At 41.4% G+C, this 26,398-nt stretch overlaps 3 protein-coding genes across 7 annotated transcripts in view; 1 reads left to right on the plus strand and 2 right to left on the minus strand.

Annotated features, from left to right (window-relative positions):
• On the minus strand, positions 1 to 18,478 carry rnf40 (ring finger protein 40). Its single transcript, XM_006801031.3, has 20 exons — positions 18,130 to 18,478; positions 17,578 to 17,725; positions 17,289 to 17,456; positions 16,001 to 16,295; positions 13,429 to 13,629; positions 11,436 to 11,557; positions 11,116 to 11,262; positions 9,980 to 10,054; positions 9,733 to 9,852; positions 9,431 to 9,610; positions 8,878 to 9,013; positions 8,396 to 8,517; positions 8,034 to 8,305; positions 7,645 to 7,762; positions 7,387 to 7,536; positions 3,520 to 3,732; positions 3,289 to 3,414; positions 2,605 to 2,745; positions 2,416 to 2,517; positions 1 to 2,110 (listed from the first exon to the last, which is right to left on the minus strand). The coding sequence occupies exons 2-20, from the start codon at positions 17,713 to 17,715 to the stop codon at positions 1,934 to 1,936; spliced, it is 3,003 nt and encodes a 1,000-aa protein (XP_006801094.1). The 5' UTR covers positions 17,716 to 17,725; positions 18,130 to 18,478; the 3' UTR covers positions 1 to 1,933.
• On the plus strand, positions 18,270 to 23,616 carry phkg2 (phosphorylase kinase, gamma 2 (testis)). Its single transcript, XM_006801034.3, has 10 exons — positions 18,270 to 18,677; positions 18,930 to 19,041; positions 19,818 to 19,993; positions 20,093 to 20,147; positions 20,243 to 20,308; positions 21,175 to 21,338; positions 21,421 to 21,511; positions 21,594 to 21,747; positions 21,892 to 22,017; positions 22,111 to 23,616. The coding sequence occupies exons 2-10, from the start codon at positions 18,947 to 18,949 to the stop codon at positions 22,354 to 22,356; spliced, it is 1,173 nt and encodes a 390-aa protein (XP_006801097.2). The 5' UTR covers positions 18,270 to 18,677; positions 18,930 to 18,946; the 3' UTR covers positions 22,357 to 23,616.
• Positions 23,201 to 26,398, minus strand: part of cfap119 (cilia and flagella associated protein 119) — a 4,714-nt gene continuing 1,516 nt past the window's right edge. For all 5 annotated transcript variants that reach the window (XM_087845404.1, XM_087845405.1, XM_087845403.1 and 2 more), the window contains exons 5-9: positions 26,074 to 26,144; positions 25,846 to 25,962; positions 25,032 to 25,110; positions 23,943 to 24,017; positions 23,201 to 23,836 (exon numbers count right to left, since the gene is read on the minus strand). In XM_087845404.1, the coding sequence (XP_087701530.1) occupies positions 23,682 to 23,836; positions 23,943 to 24,017; positions 25,032 to 25,110; positions 25,846 to 25,962; positions 26,074 to 26,144 (497 nt within the window). In that variant the 3' untranslated portion in view covers positions 23,201 to 23,681. The remainder of the gene's footprint in view (positions 23,837 to 23,942; positions 24,018 to 25,031; positions 25,111 to 25,845; positions 25,963 to 26,073; positions 26,145 to 26,398) is intronic.

Below are 26,398 nucleotides of genomic sequence, written 5' to 3' on the forward strand. Positions count from 1 at the left end.
CCAGTGGACGCACGCTCGGAGAGCCATCAGGCTGGCCTCCGTCACAGCATTATCTCATACATTAATAAAAACCACATCGGTTGATGCACACGGACATACACAAGTCTGTTGATTTATTCATGGCATCCATATGTATATACTCACATGAATTCAAACAGCCAGTGCCCAGGTATTCAAGTATCTAATTATTTTGGCGCAGTTGGAGCCAACTCTCAGGGAAGGCTGGGATAACACTTCCCAAATGCCCTATAAAGCCTCTTTTTCACATATTCACTCTTCTTCTATGCAGCCTGGAAGTTTTTTTTTTTTTATGTGTTTGTAACATGGTGCAAACTGCCTTTCCCACACAAGCTAACGTCAAACAGACGCTAACCAACCTCCCACTAAATAGCTCACATCATCAGATCAGAGAGAGAGAGGAAAAAAAGTCGTTTTCATTGGCTCAATTATGTTCGACGCATGTTGTTGCACAGATGTTTTTCTACTTGACTGTCACGGCTAACCTTTAGGAAAGCGGTCTAAAGAGGACCTGGAGCAGCACAGCCCACTAAGGACACCCATATGAGCCGACTTTCCACTGCAGTGATTTCATCGGTAATGAGGCACTATAAGCTGCAGATGTTGTGTCAAACTCTCAGGCAGGAACCATGGCAACAGGATGAACACACACAGAGGACCTTGCCCAAGGTGATCCAAACACTCCTGCATGTGCTGAGTGGGAGCCAAACTAGCTGATGTCTCTCAGGCATTGTTAATACTATAGCATAACTAAAGACGTAAGGCAGCTCTGGCTGTTTTACTTTATATATTAGAAACATATTTAGTTGTAACCATGCGAGCCTGGGGGCTGTAAAGAACGACTTCTTTTAATTTGTGAGTTTAAACTTCAGCTTCAATTGCTTTATGGGACCTCCAAAAATCCAGCAGGACTTAAACAATTCAAAGCAATATTTCAAGATGATCGAACACAGTTCACTGCAGTTCCAAGTTTTTAAAACGATACATTAAAAGATAAAAGAGAGAGAGAGACTGCAAAAGTGGGCCCGGTATGTGAAAAAGAGACCATTTTAACACAGTAAAGAACAGCAAAGACAGGAGAACAGTGCCGAGCAGCTCAACTTGCAAGAGAAAAATCACCGTGCACGAAAAAAAAAAACTGTTTATTGACTACAAAACAAACACTCTCAGTCCGATGTGTCACTAAAACCCTTTTCAGACATGCACTCATGAGCAGGCCTGCTTTCAGTCTGACTCAGCACCCTGATCACTTTTTCACAGCAGCAATCTCACTAATTTGGACCTAGCAACCTTGATCACTCACTAAAGTCTTATGAATTTACATTGCAAGTTGCTCAGCTCACTGCAATGCTTTTGACACCAACAGCATGTGCTTAAGAATGTTTTCTTTCCATTTAAAATAAGATTAAAAACACTCCTCCATGATGCTTTTCCCCCCCCATTCCCAATTCAGAAGAGTGATTGCTCTCGGAGTGGGCGTGATAGGGGTGGGAGGATTTTGTTATCATTTGCTGCAGCGCGTGCTGACTCAGAAACCCTGCTCTCGGTGACAGCGGGTAAGACAACTAAACGTTGGGGAAGTGTGGAGCGTACCGTGGCTCTCTGCGTCACTGTAAAGCCGTTAGGAGCGTTAAAAATAACCCGTGTTTGACTGACAGGATGTCGTGCATTTAATGTCTGAAAAGGGCTTTTCTGTTTGGTCACCAACTTAATGAAAAAAATAACCAAGATGGATTAAAACAAGTCCTTCCAAAGAGATTAAAAACAGGGGACACACTCATCTGTGATCCCAGAAATGTCTGCCTCTTTGAATAAATCTCCAGTTCCTTTATCACTTTTCTATTTATTTCTCTCCTTTGGTTCTGTCTACTATTTTCTGTAGTCACGCCTCGTTTTCTTCTTCTTCCAGAGTGACTTAAGTGATGTAGATGCGGTGGAAGTCGTTGGCTCCGAACGCACAGTTGCACTTGGGGCACTTCCTCTGTCGGGTGTCGTAACGCATCTTCAGACATTCGTAGCAGAAAACGTGGAAACACTTGGTGAGCACCGTCTCCTTGTCTCGGGTGTTACAACAGGGGCAACGCAGCTTGGCCTGAAGACAGACAAACACACATGTGTATGGGCCATATGTGAGCTCAGTCATTACCTAATTTTCCTGAGTAATATAACTACTACTCAAGGGTATAACAAACAAGTTTCATGTCCCTGAAGGACAGACAAATCACTGAATGGCCCGTGCTCACAACTAAAACACAGCCAATAAAGCAAATTCCAAAGCCGGAGCATTTGCATTAATTTTACTAGACAGTTATGTTTTATGTAGCTATCTAACTTCAGACTGTGCCTGGGAGCTATTGGTGTGTTTGTGTTCTCTGCACACAGCCTCCTCTTTCTCACCTTGTACTGATTGATCTCCTCCTGCAGAATCTCGTCTGCATCCGAGTACATCTCCACCTTCTTCTGTTTCTCCAGCTTCCTTCTGAGCCTGGACAGATCCTCCTGTAAGGACAGAATCCCCAAGATGTTAGACCTGCATCCTCCAATCAGAGCTTTAGGTTTGGAGTGACACTCGCAGTGCATGCATACCTGTGCTCGCTTCAGGTTGCTGCTCTCCCTCTCCCGGGCAGTGCGGTTCTCAGCCACAGAGACTTGGATCTCCTTCAGCTTGGCCTGCGTGTGCTCCAGCTGCACCTTCAAGTCCTCTGCCAGCTGTGCGGCCTCCACTGCCTGCAGCAAGGAAGGAAACAGGCGCACTCAATAAAAACACCTAACGATGACAACTTTCAGATGTAATGTGGCGGTGGTACAGTGAGCATTATGAGTTTTTAGGCTATTCTTCAACTCTGTTTCAATTACGTAAGCAGTCCCTTTATTGTGTTTTGGGACTCATTTTAATGTTATTGGTGACTGTTCTTATTTGTGGGCAAAAAAAACCAAAAACCCTTATACGCAACAAGATGACCTCAATAACTTTGTCTCAGTGTCTGCAGTGCTTCCCATCAGTTACCAGAAACATCGAAACCAAAACTACTTGGGGAAAAAAAAAAGGCAAATGTGGCCACAGGGACAAATTTCTGGGTCTAATATTTGAACTTTTTACATGCTTAAATGACAATGAGAGCCTATGCTTTTGGCCTACAGCCCCAGTGTTAGGTAAAAAACAGACCCTGTGGAGTGATTACACTGGCTTGTTTTGGGTCAACATAAACAGGGGTCTTCTAAATTGGATTCTCTATATAAAACATCTTTCTGATTGATGGTCCTCCTCACCTTCCTCTTGTTCAGCTCTAGTGCTTGTGTTCTGACAGCCAGTTCCTTTTCCAGAGCTGCCAGGGTGCTCTGTAGGACTCCCTCTTTTTCTTCCAATTTCTGCACAACCAGCAGCTGGGCATCCACCTAAAAGAGGGAGCAAAAAGTAGCCAGCGAGTGCTTCACTGCCCTGACACACAATTTTTTTTAAACCCACAAGTGCTGCCTTGTCAGGTTAAAGTTGCACCTCACCTGGGTTTTGAAAGCAAGAACTTGGTCAGCCAGCTCCTCCTTCTCCTCTTTCAGCAGCTTGTAGATCTGGTTAGATTTAATTCGCTCGCTCATCAGCTTAAAATTGGCATCGTCCTTCTCGCGCAACTGCTGCAACAGCCGGCTGTTCTGCTCCTGCATGTCTTCAAAGGCCTGGCCTGTTACATCCATCTCACTCAACAGGGCTTCCTCCTCCTGAAAAACACATGCGTCAGATATTAAAAACAGTGAAAAGAGTGACAGTCAGCTGTGCTGCTTCTGCCCTCCAGTTTATGAAACAGGCGGGGCTCGATTTCAACAGCAGTTTTCAGTCTTTAAGATAATGTGACAAGGACACGCAGGTTTGACCTCCAACAGTACCACTTCTAAATAACTGTAAAAGAATCACAAGGATTTAATTTTCCAAACTACTTTCTTACGACTCAAAGAGATAAACAAAGACGCTTTTCTTTTTTTCCCCTCCAGTTCTGAAAACCTGTGCATCCTTGATCAATGTGCCATCAAGAATGAGCAACTTGCTGAGCTCTTTTCATTTGGGGATGCCATCCTATCTTACATTAAACTTAGTCACCCATCACTAGTTCATGATATCAAACTAGCACAGAATTTGGACATCCAACTCATTTTACATGGTCTACCACACACAACCTCTTTTGATCTGAAGTCGAATGAATCAAACTCCACTTTCTGTCAGTGTAAGACATTTACCTACACAGTTAACCCATGAGATGTCTTAATATAAGAAAAAGTGCAATTTCTATAGATGGTGAAAAACAGAAACCTTTGTCTTTTAGCTGTTTATCTGTTACTACGTTGCTACTGTATGAATGGCTGAGGGTAGGTCTTAATTAATAAGAAAAGCTGTAAAAATTAAGAAAACAGTTAAAATTCCAAAAATGTATTTTCCAATACTTTCCAGGGGCTGGACTGGAGTCTTTGCCGGGCCGATTCTGGCCCCCGGGCCTCGTTTTTGACAGCCCCTGGTCTACAGCTCGGAAATGCTTCCCTTGTCGCCTTATTAATTTTCACTAAAAGCAGTTTTTAGGCTGTATTTTGGTTTTATGATTGTATAATATACTCTAGAGAACAAATCATTTCATAAAGCTTTTACTAACATTATGACAAGCTCCAGCACTAAAACAAAGTTGTTTTTGGGATAAAGATGGCTTTTCCCCAGCATTAGCAGTGCTGCTCAACAGCTGTTCAACACTACTGACAAAAGAGAAGCATTTAGTTAGTTAAATGCACAAGTTATGCATCAAAAAATAAAGGGGGGGAAAAGCCTTATACTTGTACACAATTATCTGCTTCTTCTCTTGAGACTATGATGCACATTAAGATCAATTAGCTGAATTTTCATGTAGGTGGTGTTTGCAGCTCAGTGGGCAAAAAGCAGAAGTTTGACACAGTACACTGGACTAAGAGCCACGATTTTGCGCCACTCTCCTCTCTTTTTAATGAGTCAGTCAGTTCTGAATTGAATCAATATACTGCCAAAGATTCCCACCCTACTATTCAAGACTGCGGACGTCTCGATATAGACACACCTGGTTTGTTTTTAGGTAAAAAAAAATTAGCTTTGCTTTATTTGTAAACTTTGGTTCAAGCTGTTTTTTTTTATGAACCAGCTAGGGCCTATAAACAAAAGTCAGATGAACTCATAAGTAGCCTGTTTATTGAATAGCTTTGGCAGTTAAATTCTGGCACCCGAGGACCGAGGGGAACAAATCAAACACATCTGACACCACTGGAGTTTTAGTTGCTGCGCTTTAACTTTATACCAGATATTAAGGCAAAAGTGAAAAGCTGAATAAATATTTCACTGCAGGCTGTGTTTTACCTCCTGTTAATTATGTTCTGCAAGACCTCCCAAGCATGAGGACATACAGACCATCAGAGCTCAACATCTGTTTTCTTAATGTTCAGTTATTTGCACCAGAATTCACCATTTCTTGGCTGACATAGGTGAAGAGAGTGAATAACATTTATTCATAAACCTCTCCTACTCACAGCAAAATTAATATCATGACAAGAAAAAAAAAAGCATCCCATTATCTAATATGGGTGTATCCACATCTATGCAGAATAACAGTGACATGACTTGAACAGCGTTTAACCCAAAGCAGATAAAGATTTGAATGTCATGAGTATCTGCCCTCTTATTTTCTGCATTTTCTTACAAATGAAATTCCTTAAGTGTTTCAACATTTGCATGACAGCACAGCCAAGTGAGTGAGCTCAGAGTGCTTTGCATACTGAAAATTTATCACATTGGATCAACCCAAAAAATAATAAAAAATATGTCTCCACCCAAAATGAGTTCTCACACTCTGGCCTAAAACTGTTCCCCTTAAACTGTCAGGATAGCAGCTCACCTGGCTCACAATTCACCGGTTAGTATAAAGTGTTGAGTACAAAAAGAAAGTGATAAGACTGTATTGCACAAACAGCCATATCCAGGACACAATAACCTTGCTCTATTAAAGCATTTAAGTTCAGGAGTCTGGTGACCACATGATCATTAGTAACCATAGCCACACAATGCATGCACATACCCAAGCGCTGACCATACTACTTATGTTAACACAATGGTGATAGGAAGGCACAAAACATCATGGGAGTCAGCCAGCAGGACCAAGATCATGATCATCACCATACAACACAGGATAATGGTGTCATGCACCGCGTGTGGCAAAGTGATCTTTCAAGCTATTTCAGGAAATTCACACTTTATCAATGTGTGCATGCAAAATGTATCAACATCGAGATTTTGTTCGGAAAACATTCGATTCAGTCAACATCCAGTGAGAATCTGATGAAGTTGTAAGCAGTGTGCATGAAGGTTTTGCTAAAAACAACAATTATGACCCTGATCCTGACCATTAGTAAAATTAGAGTGAAGAGCAACCAACACTCTAAGAATAGCAATTCTTGTGAAATATGGACAGACTAATCATGACATAAGCTTATGTTATGCAAAATGAACAACAAATTTAGACTGCATTGCGCAAGAAAACCTTTGCACATTTACGATGAAGAGGAAGAAAGAGAAATGACAGTGCTAAAAAAAGGAAATCTGTTCATCTTTGTTTCATTAGAAATTTTTACCATTTGAGAACTTTAACCCGCCAGCTTTCTAGTACAAAATCTGCAGTTTACATCCCAGTGAAAACACTTTGTCCTGTCTCCAGTGAACCAGGTAAAAACAGACAACTACAGACAATGTGCTGACATTTCAGCATTTCAGGTGTTAAGAGAGCTGTTGGTACTCCAGCAAAGACAAATGCTTTTAAATGCCACTAGACATGTATCTCCTAACACTGAAACTGGGAGTGCCTACTAAAAAAGGGCAAAAAAATAAAAAAGTAAAAATTGCAAAAGAAATTCAAATTTGAGCGCATGGATTATCAAAGGGATGGTGCCAGTAACAATAATCGTGACAGCTCAAAACATTACCAGCAGGTTAGCATTAGCATACTCAGCTGATCAGAGCCAGGCCACAGCGTAAGCTTTCAGTTCCTCTTTGGTCGTCTAAGATTAGTAGAACTCCTTTCTTAGGCAAATGCAATACTCACTGCACTACTTTCAATCTTAACACCGCTGATTGTTTATATTCAACGCCGGTGGAATCCCAAAAGCTTAAATATGGCATTTTATAAGACTTATGGTTCAAATATTTTATTAGGTACAAAACTCGTCACATGGAAGACAAAGAGCTTAGGACGAGCTTCTTAGGCATCATGTTTTATTAACTTTTTATAAATTGGAAAGTAAAAGAGAAATAATGAGGTAAAAACACAGGTTAAGGTGAAGTGCTCTGAGAAGATTACCACTGCACTACACACACACCTGTTTGGTGGCAGCGAGTTTCTTCTGCAGGTGCTCAATGGTCTCTTCTGCCACTCGTATTTTCCTGAGGGCGTCTTCATCAGCCAGTTTTTTGCTCTCCTTCCTCTCCCTCTCCTCGAGCTCTCGCACTCGCATCCTCAGCTCATCCACCTGGACCATAAGAGACAGGAGCTTACTTTGTTTTGTTAAATATCTAACCTACCAGTTGCTCTAAAAAGTAAGTGAAAGAGTACAAACAGAAAGAAAAACAAAACAAACCTCAGCTTTAGATTTGCGTTCGGCCGCCATCAGCTGCACTTTATCTCTTTGCTCCTTTGGCGCTGACTTATACATGTCCAGCAGAAGCTTCATCTCTTTCTGGGACTCTTGGGCTTTCCTGATTGGTTAGAGATTACATTAAACTAAACAGTCATGGCATTTTAATTAGCAGAGTGCTTCTAATTATGAAAACAAAACACTGGCAGACTTTGCAGTTCTTAGAGTAACACTATGACTAGACTTCCTGCAATCTGCATGATTTCCTATTTGTTTTATAATAAAGATAATTTGAAAATATTCATCATTAGAGTAACAACATTTTAGGAAATGTGTGTTTATCGCATTTATTTACTACATATGAATGTGGAGTTAAATAGAGGGCAGTGTACTTGAGTTCTACTCTGAGCATCTTCAGTGTGTCTGAGTCTTTCCTCTTCAGCTCGTCGCTGCGCTGCCTCTCCCTCTCCCGCTCCCTCTCTCGTTCTCGCTCGGCCTCCCTCTCCCTCTCCCGCTCCCTCTCTCGGGCTCGCTGTCTCTCCAGCTCCCTCCTCCTCTCCTCTTCTTCCTCCTGGTCTTCATCCTCCTCCTTTTTCACGTCAATGCTGTCGCTCGTCGTCTCCTCCAAAATCAGAACTCCAGTGTCGCCACTCTGACAGCGTAACTGTTGGCGGCACAACGGTTTTACTGAGAATCATCATCAGACACCTCAATTAGATAATGTAAGTGCATGTTAGTAAATGACGTAACCTACCTTGTTGATCTCCAGCTGCGTTTCCCGCAATTTCCTCTTGTAGCGTTGCACGTCGCCTTTCAACTGCAGGTTGTGGTTCTGGAGGCTGCTGATCAAATGTCGCATCTCCCTGTTGATCGGTCCTGAGAAAAAGATGAAAGACCGACAGTCAGTGGGTGTTTTTGAGTTTGACTCATTCAGCACTCTCAGCTAGCATCACGAAGCTGTAAATGATGAGTTTAATCACATAGTGCACAGAACTGACAGCTTGATACGGATGATATGCAATATTCTCTGCAGAGCTGAGAGAGGATTAGTTTGCTGACTGATATCTTCCTTAATATCCACTCGAGTACCACCCTCAAAATATGGTACATTTCTTTCTTCTACTGAGCTTTGAAGCACATTAAAAAATATAACAAATACAGTTTCATTCTCGACAGACGAATATACACGCAAAACAATGTCCCTGACTGAAGTGTGAGAGTGTTTTGAAAAGGTACCTGCTTGCTCGTTGGCTGCCAGGTTCTGCTCAAATTCAATACGCAGCATCTCATATTCTTTGCGCACCTGGGCCAGAGTATCCTCCAGCTGGATGACCTCAGTCCGCAGCTTCTTCTGAAGAGACAGCTCGTCACTCTGAAAGGTTAAAAACAGTGAGACATTATTCTCCATGTTTCTGAGCATTAATAACAACTAGTGCTGTCAGCGTTAATCTCGTCTTAAGTAACGTTAACGCCATAACTGCATTAACGCAGCAAATGTCTGTTAACGAGTCACCGTGGATCGCCCCGCGGTGAGTTGACTACGCATTAGCGTGGTTAACTCGTTAATGGAGATTTGCCGTATTAATGCGGTTATGGCGTTAACGTCATTTTAATGAGATTAACGCTGACAGCACTAATAACAACACATACAAGATTAAACTGTAAAAAATATACTGCAATGCACTGCAAGCTTAGTCTGAAGGAGCTGCTCCGGAGTCTCATCTTTTCTCTGAATCATGAATCATATTAATGTTGACACAAACACACAAAGAAAAGCACTGAGAGTCACCTCCATGTGCTCAATCTGTCGGAGATGGGCGTTCTTCGCAGTGAGCAGGAGAGCCCGTGCCTCATCCAGCTGGGTTTTCACTCCTAGAGACTCGTTGTACAGGAGGGAGAACTGAGACTGCAGACATTTGTACTCCAACGTTTCCTTCACAACCTCCTCTGGAATATTACGCAGGTCCATCTGAAAAGCCAAGATGTGGAGTGAGATGACACGCAGGGCTAAAGCATGAAAATCATTCAAATAAAGAAGGAAAATGAAATTAGCCTCCCGTCTCACAGGTATGCAGATTCAAATACATTTACCTTGAGCTTCTCACTCTCCCTCACAGCCTCCTGGAGCTCCACCTGTAGTTTTTCCAATTCTGCCATGCGGCTATTTGCCAGCTCCTGGTTGTGCTCCAGCTCTGCATTGAGACTCTCAAACTATTAAAAAAGGAAAAAAAAAAGAAGACCACATTGATAAAGAAATGTGGACTTTTGGAGGCAAGTTGCATATAAAAACGTGTTACACAACACTAAGTAAAGATTTAAACATGTACTTTCGTCTAACCTTTTGAATGTTCAGTGTAATCTGGCCTCCAGCCAGCCCACCTGAGCTGCCGGTGCTGCTGTATCCTGACTTTAGCTGCAGACAGAAAACACAGAAAATGTGTCAGGAAGTAACAACATAAAGTAAATGATTCTTATTGTGTGCGTTTAAAAAAAAAAAAAAAAGTGTCACATCTGCACATGCAGTTATGGACAAACAAGCTATTTTAACTAAAAACACTTGTGTGCATATCCACATAGTTTGCATCAAAGTCTTTCAGTGTACATTTAAAAGGAGAAAAGAAAAAGAAAAACAAATCTTGCCGACCCGGGCTTGAGATCAAATTCATGAAGCAAGATTCGAAGTTTGGGGTTAGAGCTACTTTAACTCACAAAGGGAGAAATATTTAGTTTGTACTTCAGAAGAAACATCTGCTGAGGTGACTTCAGCAGGTCCCTGCACTTTCTAACTAAAAACTGATGATTTGCATAGAGATGGAAACTCACAAATTAGACCTGCAATCAGCCTACAGAGAGAAAAAAAAATCTGTGGTGTTAGATGATCCAGCAGGATACATTTGTCAAACTTCAATGTAAAGCTTACTACAAAAAAGGGCAATCTGCCTTTCAAAACAACCACTCAGAACTTAGATCTTAATTCAATCCACCTCAAGTGCACATCAGACTTTCTAAGAATATGCCAGACCTGAAGTAGCTCTGTAAGGAAGCATGGACTAACAACCAGCAAAAATAAACTAATTCCAATTTGCACTATCATGAAAATATGTAAGTAATGTGTTCAACAAAGACTCAAAGGAATACATTTGGCTTATTAGTTAAAGCAGATTGTGTTTGTCTGTACTTGTGAACAAAAGCATACAGCTCTACTCTAATTCTTCTGACATCCAATTTTCATGATCAGAAAACTGCTGTGCTTCTACTGATGCACAGCCCACCTTTGAGCTGTGCATCAGTAGAAGCAGCTGTTTTGACATGCATTGATGCTTAGAGCCTTATCAATGTCAACTCATGTATTAGAGGAAAAACGACAGAGCCTACGCCTAGTGGAAAGATTTAAAAATAAATATGCACACTATAAAAAGAAAAAACAAAAGGGGCCTGATGCAAAAGTTGCAAAAGGACATTAAACAAACACACCTGCTCCATGGCCTCTGCTAGGTGTTTGTTAAGCTTTTGTTCCCTATTGCGCAGTTTCTCAATGTCCCACTGCAGGTCCTCCACCGTTGTCTCCATCTCAGTCACCTTGGTCTCTGAGCTGGTCACCTTGTCCACGAGCTCATTATACTGCAGGAGAGTGGGACATGTGAATAGTTGCTGCACCACTAAGAATTAGCGACCATAAGAAATTGTCTAACAAGTTTTCCTCATTCATTCACCCTGAAACACTCGAAATAACTACACTTGCAAACAGTCAACGTGTATGATGAGTCACTTAAACAATACTAAGGACATTGTACCTCCATGGACATCTTATGGTGTCTTCCCTGCAGGAGAGTGGCTAAGTCTCGCAGTCGAGTGTTCTCGTCCAGCAGAGTGCAGTTCAGATTGATGATGTCAGACTGGCTGTCATCTTCAAATCCTGCCAAACCAAAACAAAAACCAAAAACCCAATACTGTCATTCTAATTTGGCCAAACTAAGAAGTATCAAAGGAAGCACTCCAACAACTCAGTTATGATGCATTAAACTCAAATATCTAGTAATTAGTTTAATGTAAATGATGTAAGATACATTGGTCAGAGGTTTACTTACACTCATGGCCATGAATGTCAGGGTAATTTGGACTTTTGATTGATTTATTTGAACTGTTCTTTTTTTCAGGATAGAGTGATTTTGAATTTATTTTCGAATTTTTCAAAACCACACAGGGTTAAACGTATCCATATCCAAACACACACACGCCCACTAATATTTGATCAAACATCCTTCAGCAAATTGCTCCCCGATCAAATGCTTTTCATATCCATCAACATGCTTCTTGCTGAATATTTTACCACTCCTCTTAGCAGAATTGTTACGTTTAAATTGGTTGGTTTCCAGGCACAGATTGGGCTTTTTAACATGGTCCACAAATTTTCAACTGGGGTAAGATCGATGCTTTGGAATGGCCATTCCAGCAGCTTAACATTAGCCTGCTTTGTCCTTTTCAAAACCATTTCGGATGTGTTTGGCATCAGTGTCCCAATGGAACACCTGTGTCACACTGTCAAACTTTGTGTGTGATTTGAGATGAAATTGAAGAATTTGGAGGTAGTCCTCTTCCGCCGTCATTATTCCATCCACTTTGTGCAATGTACAAGCACCACTGGCAGCAAAACAGACCCAAAGCATGACCATGTTTGACAACTCATACAGTGTTCTTAGATTTGAAAGCCTCATCTCTACTACTCCAAACATACCTCCTTTCATTGTGTCCAAACGGCTCAAAGATGTTTCAACTCTCATCCGAGAAGCTTCTTCAGTTCTAAGAGCAACTGGTGGAGAGTCCCAGATTTTTAAGCCCCATTTGTCACGCCTTCAAGAAACTTAAAGAAGTCCAGACACTTTTCTTTCCAAGCTCCTTAGACTACAATGACCTGGATGACTGAGAACCTTCTACAACACACTTTTCTCCTGAAGGTATTTGGCTTATGAAATTTGGGCTGATCCAAATTTCATTTCAGTCTGAAGGTGTCAATTTTGGTTCAGAGACTTCCTTCTTGGTCGGCGCCCTCTCAGTCCATGGCGATGTGAAACTCCCTTCACTCTGGCCATTGATCCTGGTGTTTCAGCAGCTTCCAGTACATGGCAGGCTTGAGCCTTGGAGGTTCCTGGGATGTTCCTGAACATCCTAACCAACATCCTCTCATCTGAGAGTGAAAATTTGGGTCTTCTTACAGTATTTGGCAAACTGGTGACACATCTAAATAATTTGTATTTATGCGCATTTGTTTAAAGTGATGATCTTGCAATATGCAGTTCTTCACAAATAACTGCAGGAGACATTCCCAGCTTTTGTAAATACAGTTCTCCTTCGCAGATCTTCATTGAGTTCTTTGGACTTTCCTATTTTTCTGAGTATTGGTAGTCCATAGAGTGCTGTCAAACAAATATTTTTTATGCTGACAGAGAGAAACCACTAGTTGTAGTCCATCATGATCACAAAGAGAAGTTAACAAACCTCAACCTTGTCAAGTAAAAAGAAACTGTAGAACCTTCAGCATATTTACAGATTTAAATGAGTGCATGTATATATTTGATTCAGTATAAATTTAACCCTGTGTGAATTAGAAAAAATCCAAATTAAATTCAAACTTGTGCACCTAATTTTTGCCTTTAAATGTCATTAAAGATAAAAAAAAAAAAAACTGGAAAAAGATCAGTTCAAAGAAATCACTATGATGAACGCATGTAAACTTCTGACTATAACTGTACATTTAAGTGTCAATAACAAACATTTCTCCACAGTTACCTGCAGCTTGGACCACCTTGCACATGTCACTGATGTGACTGTGCAGCCTATCAAAGACGCAGACCAAGCAGGCGATGGCTTCTTTGCTGAATTGCATGCGGTCCTGGAGGTGCAGAGTTAGTTCCTCCTCACTGCTCTGCTCCAGAGTCGACAAGAAACCCTTAGCATTTTCACTGAGGGGAGGAGGTGGCGGTGATGTATCTGCACATATGTAAAAATTATAAAGTCAGCAAGTAACAATTTGATAGAATTCTTAAATATCAATTTAGAAAAAATTAAAATAGTAATCTATTGCTGGCACAGTGTGGTCCAATGTGGTAAAGTCTGGTATACTATATACAACCCTGGGCACACGTGCCAGCTGTGGCACGCGAAGGGTTAACTGATGGCACGACCATAGCTGGACTGGCCATCGGCCGATAGTGATTTTGAGTTTTTATGGGCCGAAGATTTTCTTTTTTTTATTTTATGTTTCAGTAACGATATAAACAATGAGGGGTGGTGGACTGGCCAGGTGCTGGCCGATGTGTAAAAATAACTCAGTTGCTTGGTGGTGGCAATGGCGGAGATTCCACAGAGGCCAGCAGGTGGATGAGGGAAGGGGAGGCAGGAGGAGCAGAGACCCGAGGCAGCCGCCAGTGTCAGGTGAACTGAACTTCAGGTAAGAAGTTATGACCTGCAGTCTACCTGGGTCAGATATAAACCAAGTTTAGGTGGAGTGCTGACTTTTTACAGTCAGTTACAATAACTTGTAGCTAGCATGACGGAGTTTCTATACAGCTGGGTGGGTGCTATGATGTTACTGATAGTGAACTTTATTTTATTCATAAGGTTAGTTAGTAGAGTTGCCAACCGTCCCGTAAAAACTGGAATCGTCCCGCATTCAGAGAAAATATTACGCGTTTCGTATTGAGCCAAAAAGGAACACAGTTTGTCCCGTATTTCAGTTAGAATCAAACAAAGACACAAAGCTGGATTTATTCTGTCTTTACGCTGCACAGCTGCCTGTTCTCCTCTCATTCTCTCCCCCCTCTCTCCTGTTCTTACTTCAATCATGAAACTGATCAATGATCAGCTGATCGGCTTTTCTCTCTTCTTTGTTTATTTCCTACTTTGCGCCAGAAAGAAGAAACCAGCGGATTTCAACAGCAGCATGTTTAAGCTTAATCAGCTGTTGTTTAAATTTATTTAATATTAATTTATTAATTCACATGCATTTTGTCCCAGTCCAGCCCTTGGGACGACACGTAGTGAATTAATCTGAGATGGTGCATTAAAAAATAAATAGCCGGGCCAGCGGTGCACATCGCAAATTAGCTCGCATAGACACATTAGTCGTGCCGCTTCTTAAAGTATCTTAGCCAACAACCCAACGACCAGATTCAACTTATAACTGGCTAAAAATCACTTGGCCTACCGGTGAGAGGGATGTTGCTAGCTGGCAGTTTTTTCAAGCGATGTTGAAATTTCCACATTCCAACACTTCAAAAGCTTCAGGAGCTTTCCGCTCAGCGCAGCATCAGCACCACGGAAATACACGGATACATCCGTAGGCTCGAGACAGAATTCACAATGTGTTTTTAGGACTTTCAGGTGTATGGACCAATGTTTTATTTTCTGAACAAACCAGAAAGGTTTAATGAGCAGCTGGATTTGTCTTGCATTAACTGGCTGGACACAGAGGACATCAAAATGCAGCTGATTGAACTGAAAAGCTCGACTCTATGGGGGTCAAAGTTTGCAGAACTACAAACGCAGCTAGAATCCACAGCTGTGCGTGTTCATGGAGCTTGCATTTTCACCTGCTGGACATCACTACCTGACAAGTTTAACTGTCTTCAGAACATTGCAGAGGCCTTATTGACAGTATTTGGCTCTAGTGCTCTTTGCTCTAACGCTTCTCATGCGTGTCCTTAGGTAGCCGTCTGAATGCTGGACACTCGGAGACCTGTGTCTCTGAGTGGGAGACCAGAGATCAGAGTGTATTAACAAACATGCCACATTGGCCCAGTTTATTATTTCTTATCATTGTTGTGAGGAGACCATAAATAGCACTTGCATTTTCTGTTGTACAGTTCATTTGCTGTTATGGAATTTTTGTTATGGATAAAAAGTGTTTTTTGTTTCAAAATAGCTGCTAACTATTCGCTGATAGCTGCCAACATCTGCAAACAAATACAATTGTATAAAGTAGTTCTATATATTGTGTAACTGTTAATTTAGAGTATTATTAAATTTATTGCTAATGCAATTATATGGCACATTGACTTCTGAGGAAATTATAGATGGCACTCATCATCAGAAAGGTTGCCTACCCCTGCTATAATTTAATGCGCATCTTGAATAATGGTCAACACACAATAAACAAGAATATCCTTAAATTACAAGGCATGAAGTTCAGTCTTGTTGCATAAAATTAGCTGTCAATATAAATAGTAGTGACTCAGACTGATGTAACTTCATGAGTAATGAAAGTCATAAAGATACACTAAGTTAAATTGAGCATGAATGAATAAGGCAGATTACAATAGTCTATGACAGACGATTTGTCATTAAAAAAAAAGTTGCTAACCTGTTTTTGTATCCGATTGCGGCTCTGTTGGTGTCAGTAAATCGTCTCCAGTGGGAGGAGGGGGCTGCTGCTGCTCCTCTTCCTGACGCTCCTCTTGTTGCTGCTCTGGCCGCTCACCCTCGTTCTGGGCCTCTGGCACAGGAGGGGGAGGCACGCCAGAAGGTGAAGCCAGGTTGACACCATCTTCCTCCACTGGTGTTTGATCAGGGATGGTTGCTGAGGGTGGGGCAGGGGTAGAAACGACTGGAGGATCTGGCTCAATACGTTTGCGCAGAATGCGCACGTTTTCTTCCAACTGCAAGTCAGATAGACATAGAAAGAAAAAGGTGTTAATTCTCTTTACAAGTTATTACCATTAGTTTAAGCCTTAGTACAGCTAAGTATATGTATAGCGACACTGTTTTTTGATCCTTTGATGTAAGCTCTTCCTATCATTGTGACGCAGAATTCACCAAGTGATTGTTCACCTACCAATAGGGAACGTGAGCTTGGATTAGACCTACTGATGATGTGTTGTTGCAATAGTAATCCTGCTCAGTACAAGAGGAACCACAGGTTCAGACATTTGGTGTATAGTGCTTGGCTGAGGACCCAAAGGTGCAAAGCTACCATGTGTGGGATTATGACTGAACAGCCTGCCGGTGAAGGAGAGCTGTTTGTGACTGGACTGGTGGACGGCCGAACAACAGTCGCCCCTCTCCAATTGTGCACATATGTTTGTGGAGAACGTGTTGCTAAATAACTTCTAAACATCCTGATAACCGACCAATACCTGTCACTATGTGTACAATCAGGTTAAGGCAGGCAGGTGGAAAACATGTACAGAATACATAGGACGTGGAGCCTGGACCTATGTATATAACAACTATCCTCCTAGACATGCTGATCAATCTGGATGAAACCTACTATATAACCTGCCTAAGGTACCAGGATTATCTATAACACCTATATAGCTTTTGGGAGTTATTTTTATAACACTCAAATCCTTACAAATTACAAAAAGATGACAATCCATCAGATGGAAGAGCTGGGCAATGCTTTCTTAATTTATACATGCACATGTGCCTGCTATAATTGGTAACATGAAAAAACGTTAAGATCTGCAATTACCAGATATAAGCCAAATTGGTTTGTCTCACACAAATGCAAGCGTGCTAAAAAACAGATTCATCTGACCGCCGCGTTTAAATTAGGTTTTTATAAAATGTGCCAGTTCTTAAATCAGGTTAGAGTGGAAACTAAAATTCAAGAATGGATTCTAACAATATAATGAAATGCACAGAATTACTTGTGACCAGTAGCGATTAACAATCAGCAAGGTAGTGTCATCAGTGGCTTGTCTCTTCTCCAGCTTCTCAATTTTCTCTCTCAGCTCATCCTCCATCGCCTGTCTCTGCTCCAAGCGTTCACATAGCTTCTTATTCTTGAACTGGAGAACCTTCATGTCCATTTCCTCCTGAATTAACAAACGCATACAAACAGAGAAACAAAATAATGAGTGTTAGGGATTGTAGATGTTGTCTGGCAAAAATAGATAACAGATTGTGCCTTGAGAGTGTGAGGACCATATAACTCACCGTAGAGGAGACTCCAGCTATGCGTATTGGCTCAATTAGCGTGGTGGTGGTCTTCTCTTCTTTCTTGCTTTTCTTTTCAGGTGGGCCAGGGGGGCTGTCCCCGCCTGGGGGACGCTTTCCTCCCCCAGCACCTGACATCTTTCCTTCCCTGCATTACATCAAGCAAGGCATGAAGAATTATAATTCATTCATTTTGTGACAGCAAAGGGACGGCGTTAGCCTTAAATCAAAAATGCCATTTTAAATTTTAGAAGGTTCACTTTTCTGGTCCACTAGCATTTACATGCCGACTTATTACTGTATAAAGGTATGCCTGCAGAACTACCAACCATCTTAATTCCATATTGCTACAAAGATTAAAGATCTTTTGCAAGCTTGCAGCTTGCTACTGCTAACCATGCTAATGCTACGCTAAGGCTAACGGACGGCGTTATTGGTTCAAGATTCCGAGGTGGTCGGGGTTTTTATTCATTATCCATCCCTACATACACAAAATGTTCTTAAACAGGTATATGTGTGTCTTTTCACAAGAGAAATGTTATCATTACAAACCTTAACAACCAGTAGTTGAAACGTAAGTCAGGACATCAGACAAGCAACAGGAAATATGCAGCTAACGCTTCTTCTTCGTTGGTTTTAAATGTTCCTTACAATAACGGGGGAGCATTAGCGCCGCCTATTGCTTGCAATTCACATAATGTAAAGATTAAGTATTCACGTTGGTAACAACAAGTTGTAAATTAAAAAACACAGTCAAAACACGGACTACTTCCTTGGGATACGGTGCTTTGAAGTGCAGCTACTCGAATTTATCTGGAGAGTGTATTCGAGACTTCAAAAATGCAAACCATGCTGCCACGTCCCCTCCGGCCTCTCGGGGGCGCTCCTGCGGCACACAGTAATAATAACTTCCAGGACTGTGACCAGAATGTAAACAGTGCTCAGGTGATAGCTAACTGCTGTTAACATTAACGGTAGCTAATTTCGTTACTGTGGCCGCTTAATCGCACACGTTATGGCTTCACTATAGATTCCTCGACCTGAGAGGGCTTCCTGATTCCCCGTTTCCCTCTCTGTCTTGTCGTTTGATTGCATGAATGGTGAGTAGCTTCCTGTTCGGTCAGTGAACCTGCTGCTATATCAAGGCCATAGCAAAGACAGTTACCTAACCGTTTTGATGGACTTCTAAATAACAATAGGTCGAGGAGATGTGTGTATACACGTTTGACCTGCTAACTAGATTTAAACTAAAGCTAAAGGCACAATACTTCCTTATCAAGAGTTAGGTAACTAGTTCCTGTTTATTCAGAACCACTGGTACAAACTAAGACACGTGACTATTGTTTTAACAGCTCCATAAGCTGTAAACATGACCAAAGACATCGTTGTTGGGGACGAATTACCAGACTGGGTGGGGGCCAAGGAGTTTTATCAGAAGTATGATCCTAAAGAGGTGATTGGCAGGTAAGTCAACCAAAATAGCCTGAGATATACAATGCTGTTAAAAAGCATCCATCGTGATTTGTTTGTTGTTGTCGTTGTTTTTGCATATTTGTTACACTGTATATTTCATATCATCAATAAATTTTATATATTAGACAAAGATAACCCAAATAAATTCGAAATGCAGTTTTTGTTTATTAAAGGTGGAAAAAAAAAGTTACTGACATCTATCAATCTTGAATGAGTTACAAAAACAAGCCTTTGGGACTCCAGTGAATCACAGTGAGAGCCATTATTGTGCACAAATGGAGAAAACCTGAAAATGCGGTGAACCTTCCCAGGAGTGGCCGGCCTTAAAATGACTCCAAGATGCCACTGACAACATCCAGGAGGTCACAAAAGAACCCAGAGCTACATCTAAAGAACTGCGGGCCTAACTTGCCTTAGAACTTCAATAACTTGCTATAATTGATGAAACAATGAATTCTGCGCTCTACCAGAAGATCCAGAAGGAGAATGTACAGCCGTCTGTTAAGCCACTGACACTCAAGCCCACACGGGTTATGCAGCAGAACAATGATCCAAAACACACCAGCAAGTCCACATCTGAATTCTAAGAAGAGTGGAACAAAAGTGTGTTCAGGTTATCTTTGCCTAATATTAAAATGAGTATAATGATCTGAAACATGTAAGGGGAACGGGGCAAATACTGTACACTGAGCTACTGTGTACATTTTTTAATACTGTGTCATTTTTTAATAATGTTGAAAATACACTGTATTGTATGCTCATTTCAGGGGTGTGAGCAGTGTGGTGCGCAGGTGTGTGCACAGACACACGGGCCAGGAGCTGGCGGTGAAGATTATCGAGATCACAGCTGAGAAGATGACAATCCAGCAGTTGGAGGAGGTGAAAATTTCCACGCTGAAAGAGATCCAAGTGCTCAACATGGTGAAGGGACACCCCTCCATCAGTACGTTGCTGTTCTCTCTCCTTTTGTTAAAGAATCATAAAATTTCTTTCCATAAAGTTTGGTAAGTGTTAAAGCTCTCTTCTGTTTCATTCCCTTTAGTCACCCTCATTGATTCCTATGAGTCTGCTACATTCATATTTTTGGTGTTTGACCTGTGAGTATGAGGACAAAAAACTCTTTTTACACTCCCAACCTGAAATTCAATTTTTTTTCAACAACATTTGTCAATTTGCTGTCTTTTGTTGACAGCATGAGACGTGGAGAGCTGTTTGACTACCTCACAGAAAAAGTTACCCTAAGTGAGAAGGAAACCAGGTGAGCCGCAGCATGACTGCACTATATCTGTATTAATTAACACTAGCAGCATTTTGCATTGGGCACATCATAAAATTCTGTTTCTGCAGACCATATTCCAAAATTTGCCGCCTTTCAAGATTTTATTTAAAAGTTATCCAGCGACCAGCTCTGCATTAAAGAGCTGCTGTATATCTAAATATAATCACACGTTTGGTGTCGACACCCACTTTTAATCTCGTGTCACGCAGCCCAACTTAATCTCACATCAAAAAAGCGGAAGCCTCAAAGCTGCAGCTTTAAAAAAGAAAAACACTCGTGTTTTTGGGGTGGTTGTTGTAGTTTTGTAGTTTTTGTTATTAGCATTGTCCTGCTGAAAAATGCAAGGCCTGTCTGGATGGGAGCACATGTTGCTCTAAAACTTGTATATACATTTCATCACAGATGTTGCCTTTCCAGATGTGCAAGATCACAGTCGCAGTGCTGCTTTTTAGCTTTGTTGCTTGCGTACAGAGATTTCTCCAGATTCTCTGAGTTGAGGTTATGGGAGTTCATATTATGTATAGTAGATAATGAGGTATTCAAAGTCTTTGCAACTCATTGAGGAATTATTCTAAAATTGCTTCACAATTTTTAGATGCAGGTTTTTGCAGATTGTTGACACTCTACCCATCTTTATTTCTGAGAAGCTCTGATTCTCTAAGATTTTCATTTTATACCCAATCATTTTAATCACTTGGTGAAGCCAGCAATGTTGTGTATCCCATGAATAATCAAGCCAAAGATATGATTAAAATTACACAAACTTCTACACAGTGTTTACCTTAGACATGCTCGGACGAAATCTATTTTACACGGATCAAATGTGTGTATTCGGTTCTTTACAGGAGCATGATGCGAGCTCTGCTGGAGGCCGTGCAATACCTTCATTCCCTCAACATCGTGCACCGGGATCTGAAACCGGAGAACATTCTCCTGGACGATTATGGCCATATCAAACTCTCTGACTTTGGTTTTTCCGTGCAGCTACAACCTGGGGAGAAGCTTCGAGGTATGGCTGTGGATTATGAGCATATCCTGTGACAAGTGTTCATTCATTATTAGTTTAAAACAATCTTTTCTGTTATAATCAGAGCTCTGTGGGACACCTGGTTATTTGGCGCCTGAAATACTAAAGTGTTCCATGGATGAAATGCACCCAGGCTACGGCAAAGAGGTCGATCTGTGAGTCTTTGTTCGGCGGAGATTTACAAACGTGCTACTTCTCACTGCCGTTTCTAACATTTGCATGGTGTGTGTTTCTAAGCTGGGCTTGTGGAGTCATCCTCTTCACCTTACTAGCCGGCTCGCCTCCATTCTGGCACCGTAAGCAGATGCTGATGCTGAGGATGATAATGGAGGGTCGCTATCAGTTCAGCTCCCCAGAGTGGGACGACCGGTCCGACACTGTGAAGGATCTGGTAAGCTCATACAGTCAGCTTATTCTGTACTGCAGCAACCCTAATATTGACATTTCCAGTGCAAAGAATAAATCATATTGCAGTATTTGCATCTCTTAAATCATTCATGTGTACATCTGTAATCTTTGTGCTTGTGATACTCAGATATCCAGGCTGCTGGTGGTCGACCCAGCTAACCGTCTCACTGCTGAGCAAGCCTTGGCGCATTCCTTCTTCAGGCAGTACCAGCGGGAGGATGTGAGGCTCTTCAGCCCCAGAAAGACGTTTAGGGTGAGCCGCTGTGTTAGCCCAGCATTGTTATTGCCGCTGATTTAAACTGTCTGTGAAAAAGGAAATAACTTCCACATGCTTCCATGCATCCAGGTTCTGATAGTGAGCGTGCTCGCCTGCATCAGGATGTACAGCCGCTACCGCAGGGTGCGGCCGCTAACCCGAGAGGTGCTGGCGAGGGACCCTTACTCCATCCGCGGCGTGCGCAAGCTCATCGACGGCTGCGCCTTCCGGATCTACGGGCACTGGGTCAAGAAAGGGGAGCAGCAGAACCGAGCAGCCCTCTTTCAGAACACTGCTAAGATCATGCTGCTAGAGCTGGAGGAGTTTGAAACATGAAAGGTCAACCTCGTCGCTCAAAAACGCTTTTATGTATCCGTTTGCATGTGCTGTCATTGCGGTGTTTGCTCCATCAAGTTACTGTTTCGAGATAAGGAATGCAGGGACGGGGGATCTTTGTGTGCCTTAATGCGCATCGTGGCTCTGAAAGTTCAAGATAAGCATGCACCACTTAATATTCCTTATCTGTTGTTGTCTGAAACTCCTTGTCAGGTCATCCGGTTTGCAGTGCAATTTGCCGTTGAGGACACCTTGCACGATCTCTTTAGTAAAACTCATCATAATATATATTTAGGATTTTATGTGTTAATCGTCCGTTATAACTGAGTAGGCCAGTGGCGTCAAACTCATTTAAATTCATGGGCCACATGCAGCCCAATTTGATCGCAAGTGAAAGTGTTTCATAATAAATATCTATTTTAAAAAAATCTTAAAAATGTTCCTTTTCTTTTAGCGGCGAGTACAATTATGTATTTAATAAATCCTGCATTTACTAAACAGATGATGGTGAAATTAAGTGTCGCTCTTAACGACTTACAAGACGAGTGGCCCACAGTGTGTGTGTTTGACCCCTCTGATGTAGAAAATGCATTTCTAAGCACTGTGTAGGTTAAGTGGAAATCAAAGCACTCAGATTAGTTATTTCTAGGGGACCTAGTATGCTCATATTGACTCCACTTGAGTAGCTTTGCATGATTCACGGTTCATAAAAACACTTGTATGTCTTTTACTGCGCTTTAGTGCAGACCTTCAGGCCACACGACCATTAAACAAACTTTCTTCCTTATTACGTGAAACTTTAATACAACACCTAACATTGTAATACTACAAAAACAGCAGAAAATAAGGAAAAAGCATAATAAGTCTCCTTTATTAGACACATACAGGTACATAGAAGTGCTGCGTTAAAGCTCAGATTTACATATATGCCAGTATTACGAGTCAGCACTGGGGCACATGTGTGAAATATTCAAGTTAAATATTTGGAGTGTTTCTGTCGTGTTTCATGCATGCAAGCATTCCTCAACAGGAAACCCACTCAAGACTAACTGTGAACATCGTTTGTGACTGTAAAACTAACAAGCACCATTCCTAACTCAGTTCATTCTTTCATCTAGAGAGAATTAAGTTTTCTTCATTTCCTGGAAGTGCCTGTTTGGGGAAAAAAAATGTAATTATATAAATGCAGGTATAAAGTATGTTGTGCTGTACATGGAGAAAAATGGTTTTATTGACAATAAAACAAATGTTTTAATCGTGCTGCTTTGCAGGAGTGCTTTATTTGAAATCTACTGCCTATCTAGATGGGGCAAAAAAAAAGTGTGTTATTTTTTGGCTTTGTGGCTGTTCTGTGAGTAATCTAAAGCACTCTTTTGCTGAGATGCTTTTTCTTTAATCCGCTGATCTAGTTGCCCAGACACAAGCATCATCTGCTCTCTGACTTGATGCTCTATCAGCGCCTTCAGCTCAGATGTGGCTCCTGAAAGAGAGGAAATGAAGCCGTTCCTCGCATGACATTGCTTGGGTTGTGTTGGACTGTAAAAGTTACGCCTGCAGCATAACTGCAGCGCTGCCGTGATTTTTACCTGCTGGGACCGCGATGGAGGCTTGCTGTGTTTCAGAAGACGTCCCATCTTCCGCCTCTGTCTCATTCTCAACACCTGGTCGGATAAAAGTAATAATAAATATAGCTCAGTACTTTTTTTTTTTTTTTTAATATCCCATTTTTAATGCAACACATAACAAGGCAGGTGCTGGATTGGAGGAGATTTTTTTTCTTTTAATATTCATTTCCACAGGAAGTGAAAAGGAGATTAAGAATGTTTTGCAAGAGTTTGGCAATGCTTGGTCAGGCAGTACATCTGATCCAATTTCACTCCAACCACAACTGTGCAAGATTGGATCACACATGTAGTCACCGCAAAGAGGTAGAAGACGATTTTTATACACCACATGAACCGAATTTCTGAGCCAGCTATACAAAGAAATCCATGCCATGAAGCACCCGGCATACTGTTTCTGTACTGGTGATAATTCCAGAGAAGGGTTGGAGCTCTGCAGTTAAGTGAGCCAGCAGAGCATTGGCTGAGTTTCTGCAGTTCCTGAAAGCGTCTACTTTACAATAATCTCACTTACAGGTGATAGTAGAATATGTATGACGGAAGAAATGTTACAAAATGAGTTGTTGCAATGGCGACATCCTATTACAGCGCCACGCTCAAATTCAGTGAGCTCTTTAGAGCGACCCATTCTTTCACAGATGTTTGTAAAGGCAGACTGCGTAGCTTGCTGCTTTATTTTATGCATCTGTGGCAATGCGACTGAAAACATTTGAATTTACTTTCTTTGATTTCAGATTGCTTTTCCTTTTTTTTTTGTCTTCCTTGTCTGACAGCTTTTTTTGTGCCAAACACGTTTGCTTTTCCAAGATGAACTCTGTAAATTCTCTATAGGCTCTTACTTTTATCTGTTTTCGTTTATTCATTTCTATTCGTGTTATTTCTGTTAATACAGTATATGTGTGATATGGCATTGTCTAAGCTGACAGGCAGGAGGGTAAAAGAAAGAGGGCGAAAGAAAAAAGCGAACAGGGGAGAATAAAGGAGAGAATAAAATATAATTGCTCTCCCTCGCTATATGTAACTTTAATGCTATTAAAAAACTTTGCTTTTTACCTGGCGCAGAAGAATCCTCCACGGTAGGGGATCCAATATCCGGCATCCCAGAGTATCTCAAAGACAGATCAAGATTCACCTGTTTGAAAAATGGTGGAAAAAAAACTTACCTAAAATGTACTTGGTACACAGGGGGCACTACTGAGAACAGGAAAGCTGCACAGAGGGTAACTAACATGGCCCAAAAAAATCATTGGCTGCCCACTGCCACCCCTGGAGGCCATCACCAGATCCTCCTGTCTCAGGAAAAACCAGGGCCATCACAGGTGACCCCTGGTAGGCACCTCAGGTCAATCAGGTCCCACACCTCCAGACACACTAACAGCTTCTTGCCCTGGGCCATTCAGACTGTTAACACTATCCCCCCCCCCCCCCCCCCCCACAACACACCCCACCCTGCCCACCCACCTCTGGCCACTCATACACAGAATCTATTCAGACCAAGTCTTTTCTTTGCACTACCTCCAAGCACTTTGCTCTCCATTATGTGCCTTTCTATTGCTTTGTACATACATATATACATATTCCTCTAGTTTGTATATATATCTTCTGTTCCTATATATTCCTGATGTCTTTACTTTTTTTTTTTTTACTCTTGCACAGCTGTCGTGGAGCACCCATAATTTCCTTGTATGACAATGACAATAAAGGGCTATTCTATTCTATATTTGTTTGTTTGTATATTTGTGATATAATTTCTTATTTCACAAACGAGCATGTAGCACTAAATGCAATCTATGTGCTTTAGAAATACATTTTACTCTACCTAATGACAAATACTGAAAACTCAAGTCAGTTAACTCATGACATTTACCTGTGTGGTAAAGATATATTTATATAGCTTGTAGTGTTTCATGTAGTTGTTGAGGATGTATGTTAAGACACGGTTAACCTCATCAGCATTGAAGAGGCTGATGCTGAACGGAGGCCGCTGTAGAGGGGAGACACACACGCACACACAAACACACCATGAATCAGCATTACAGTCGTGGATCTGTATGAGTTTGAAAATGAAAAAGTGACTGCCAAATTTTGCACACACCCTGACTGAGTGGCATAACAGAAGCTCCCTGCAGTACTTGAAACACTGCTCCGAGTTATTGAGTGGAGTTTCTGCAAGAAAGGAGGTTCAGGCACATGTCATGTAAAGTTAAAGGATACTTTGGCATTTAATGGTGGTGATGCAAGTCACGTGACACTAGGTCAACAATCTTACTGAGTTAATCACTGACTCATAAGATTGTACAGTATTTCCTTCAATTGCCTAAATACTGTATTTTTTACAGACTTTTTACAGCGCTAAACAAATGTTGTGAGGAGAAGAGATCATTTGTACTGTTTTGATTTTAAACACATCATTTTCAAAG

This window comes from Neolamprologus brichardi, chromosome 8 (genome assembly GCF_056152115.1).
Source record: "Neolamprologus brichardi isolate AB-2024 chromosome 8, ASM5615211v1, whole genome shotgun sequence".
In the NCBI taxonomy this organism is placed as follows: domain Eukaryota; kingdom Metazoa; phylum Chordata; class Actinopteri; order Cichliformes; family Cichlidae; genus Neolamprologus; species Neolamprologus brichardi.

Bases quoted from the DNA above. Each gene is read 5' to 3' on its own strand.
- rnf40 (XM_006801031.3), bottom strand. From the start codon at position 17,715: ATGTCAGGTGCTGGGGGAGGAAAGCGTCCCCCAGGCGGGGACAGCCCC. The intron at 9,853-9,979 runs GTTAGACGAAAG...CTTTTTTAATAG, and splicing joins TTACACTGAACATTCAAAAG to TTTGAGAGTCTCAATGCAGA. The intron at 9,611-9,732 runs GTAAATGTATTT...TTGGCTTTTCAG, and splicing joins GGGAGAGTGAGAAGCTCAAG to ATGGACCTGCGTAATATTCC.
- phkg2 (XM_006801034.3), top strand. From the start codon at position 18,947: ATGACCAAAGACATCGTTGTTGGGGACGAATTACCAGACTGGGTGGGG. The intron at 20,309-21,174 runs GTGAGCCGCAGC...GGTTCTTTACAG, and splicing joins CTAAGTGAGAAGGAAACCAG to GAGCATGATGCGAGCTCTGC. The intron at 21,339-21,420 runs GTATGGCTGTGG...TGTTATAATCAG, and splicing joins ACCTGGGGAGAAGCTTCGAG to AGCTCTGTGGGACACCTGGT.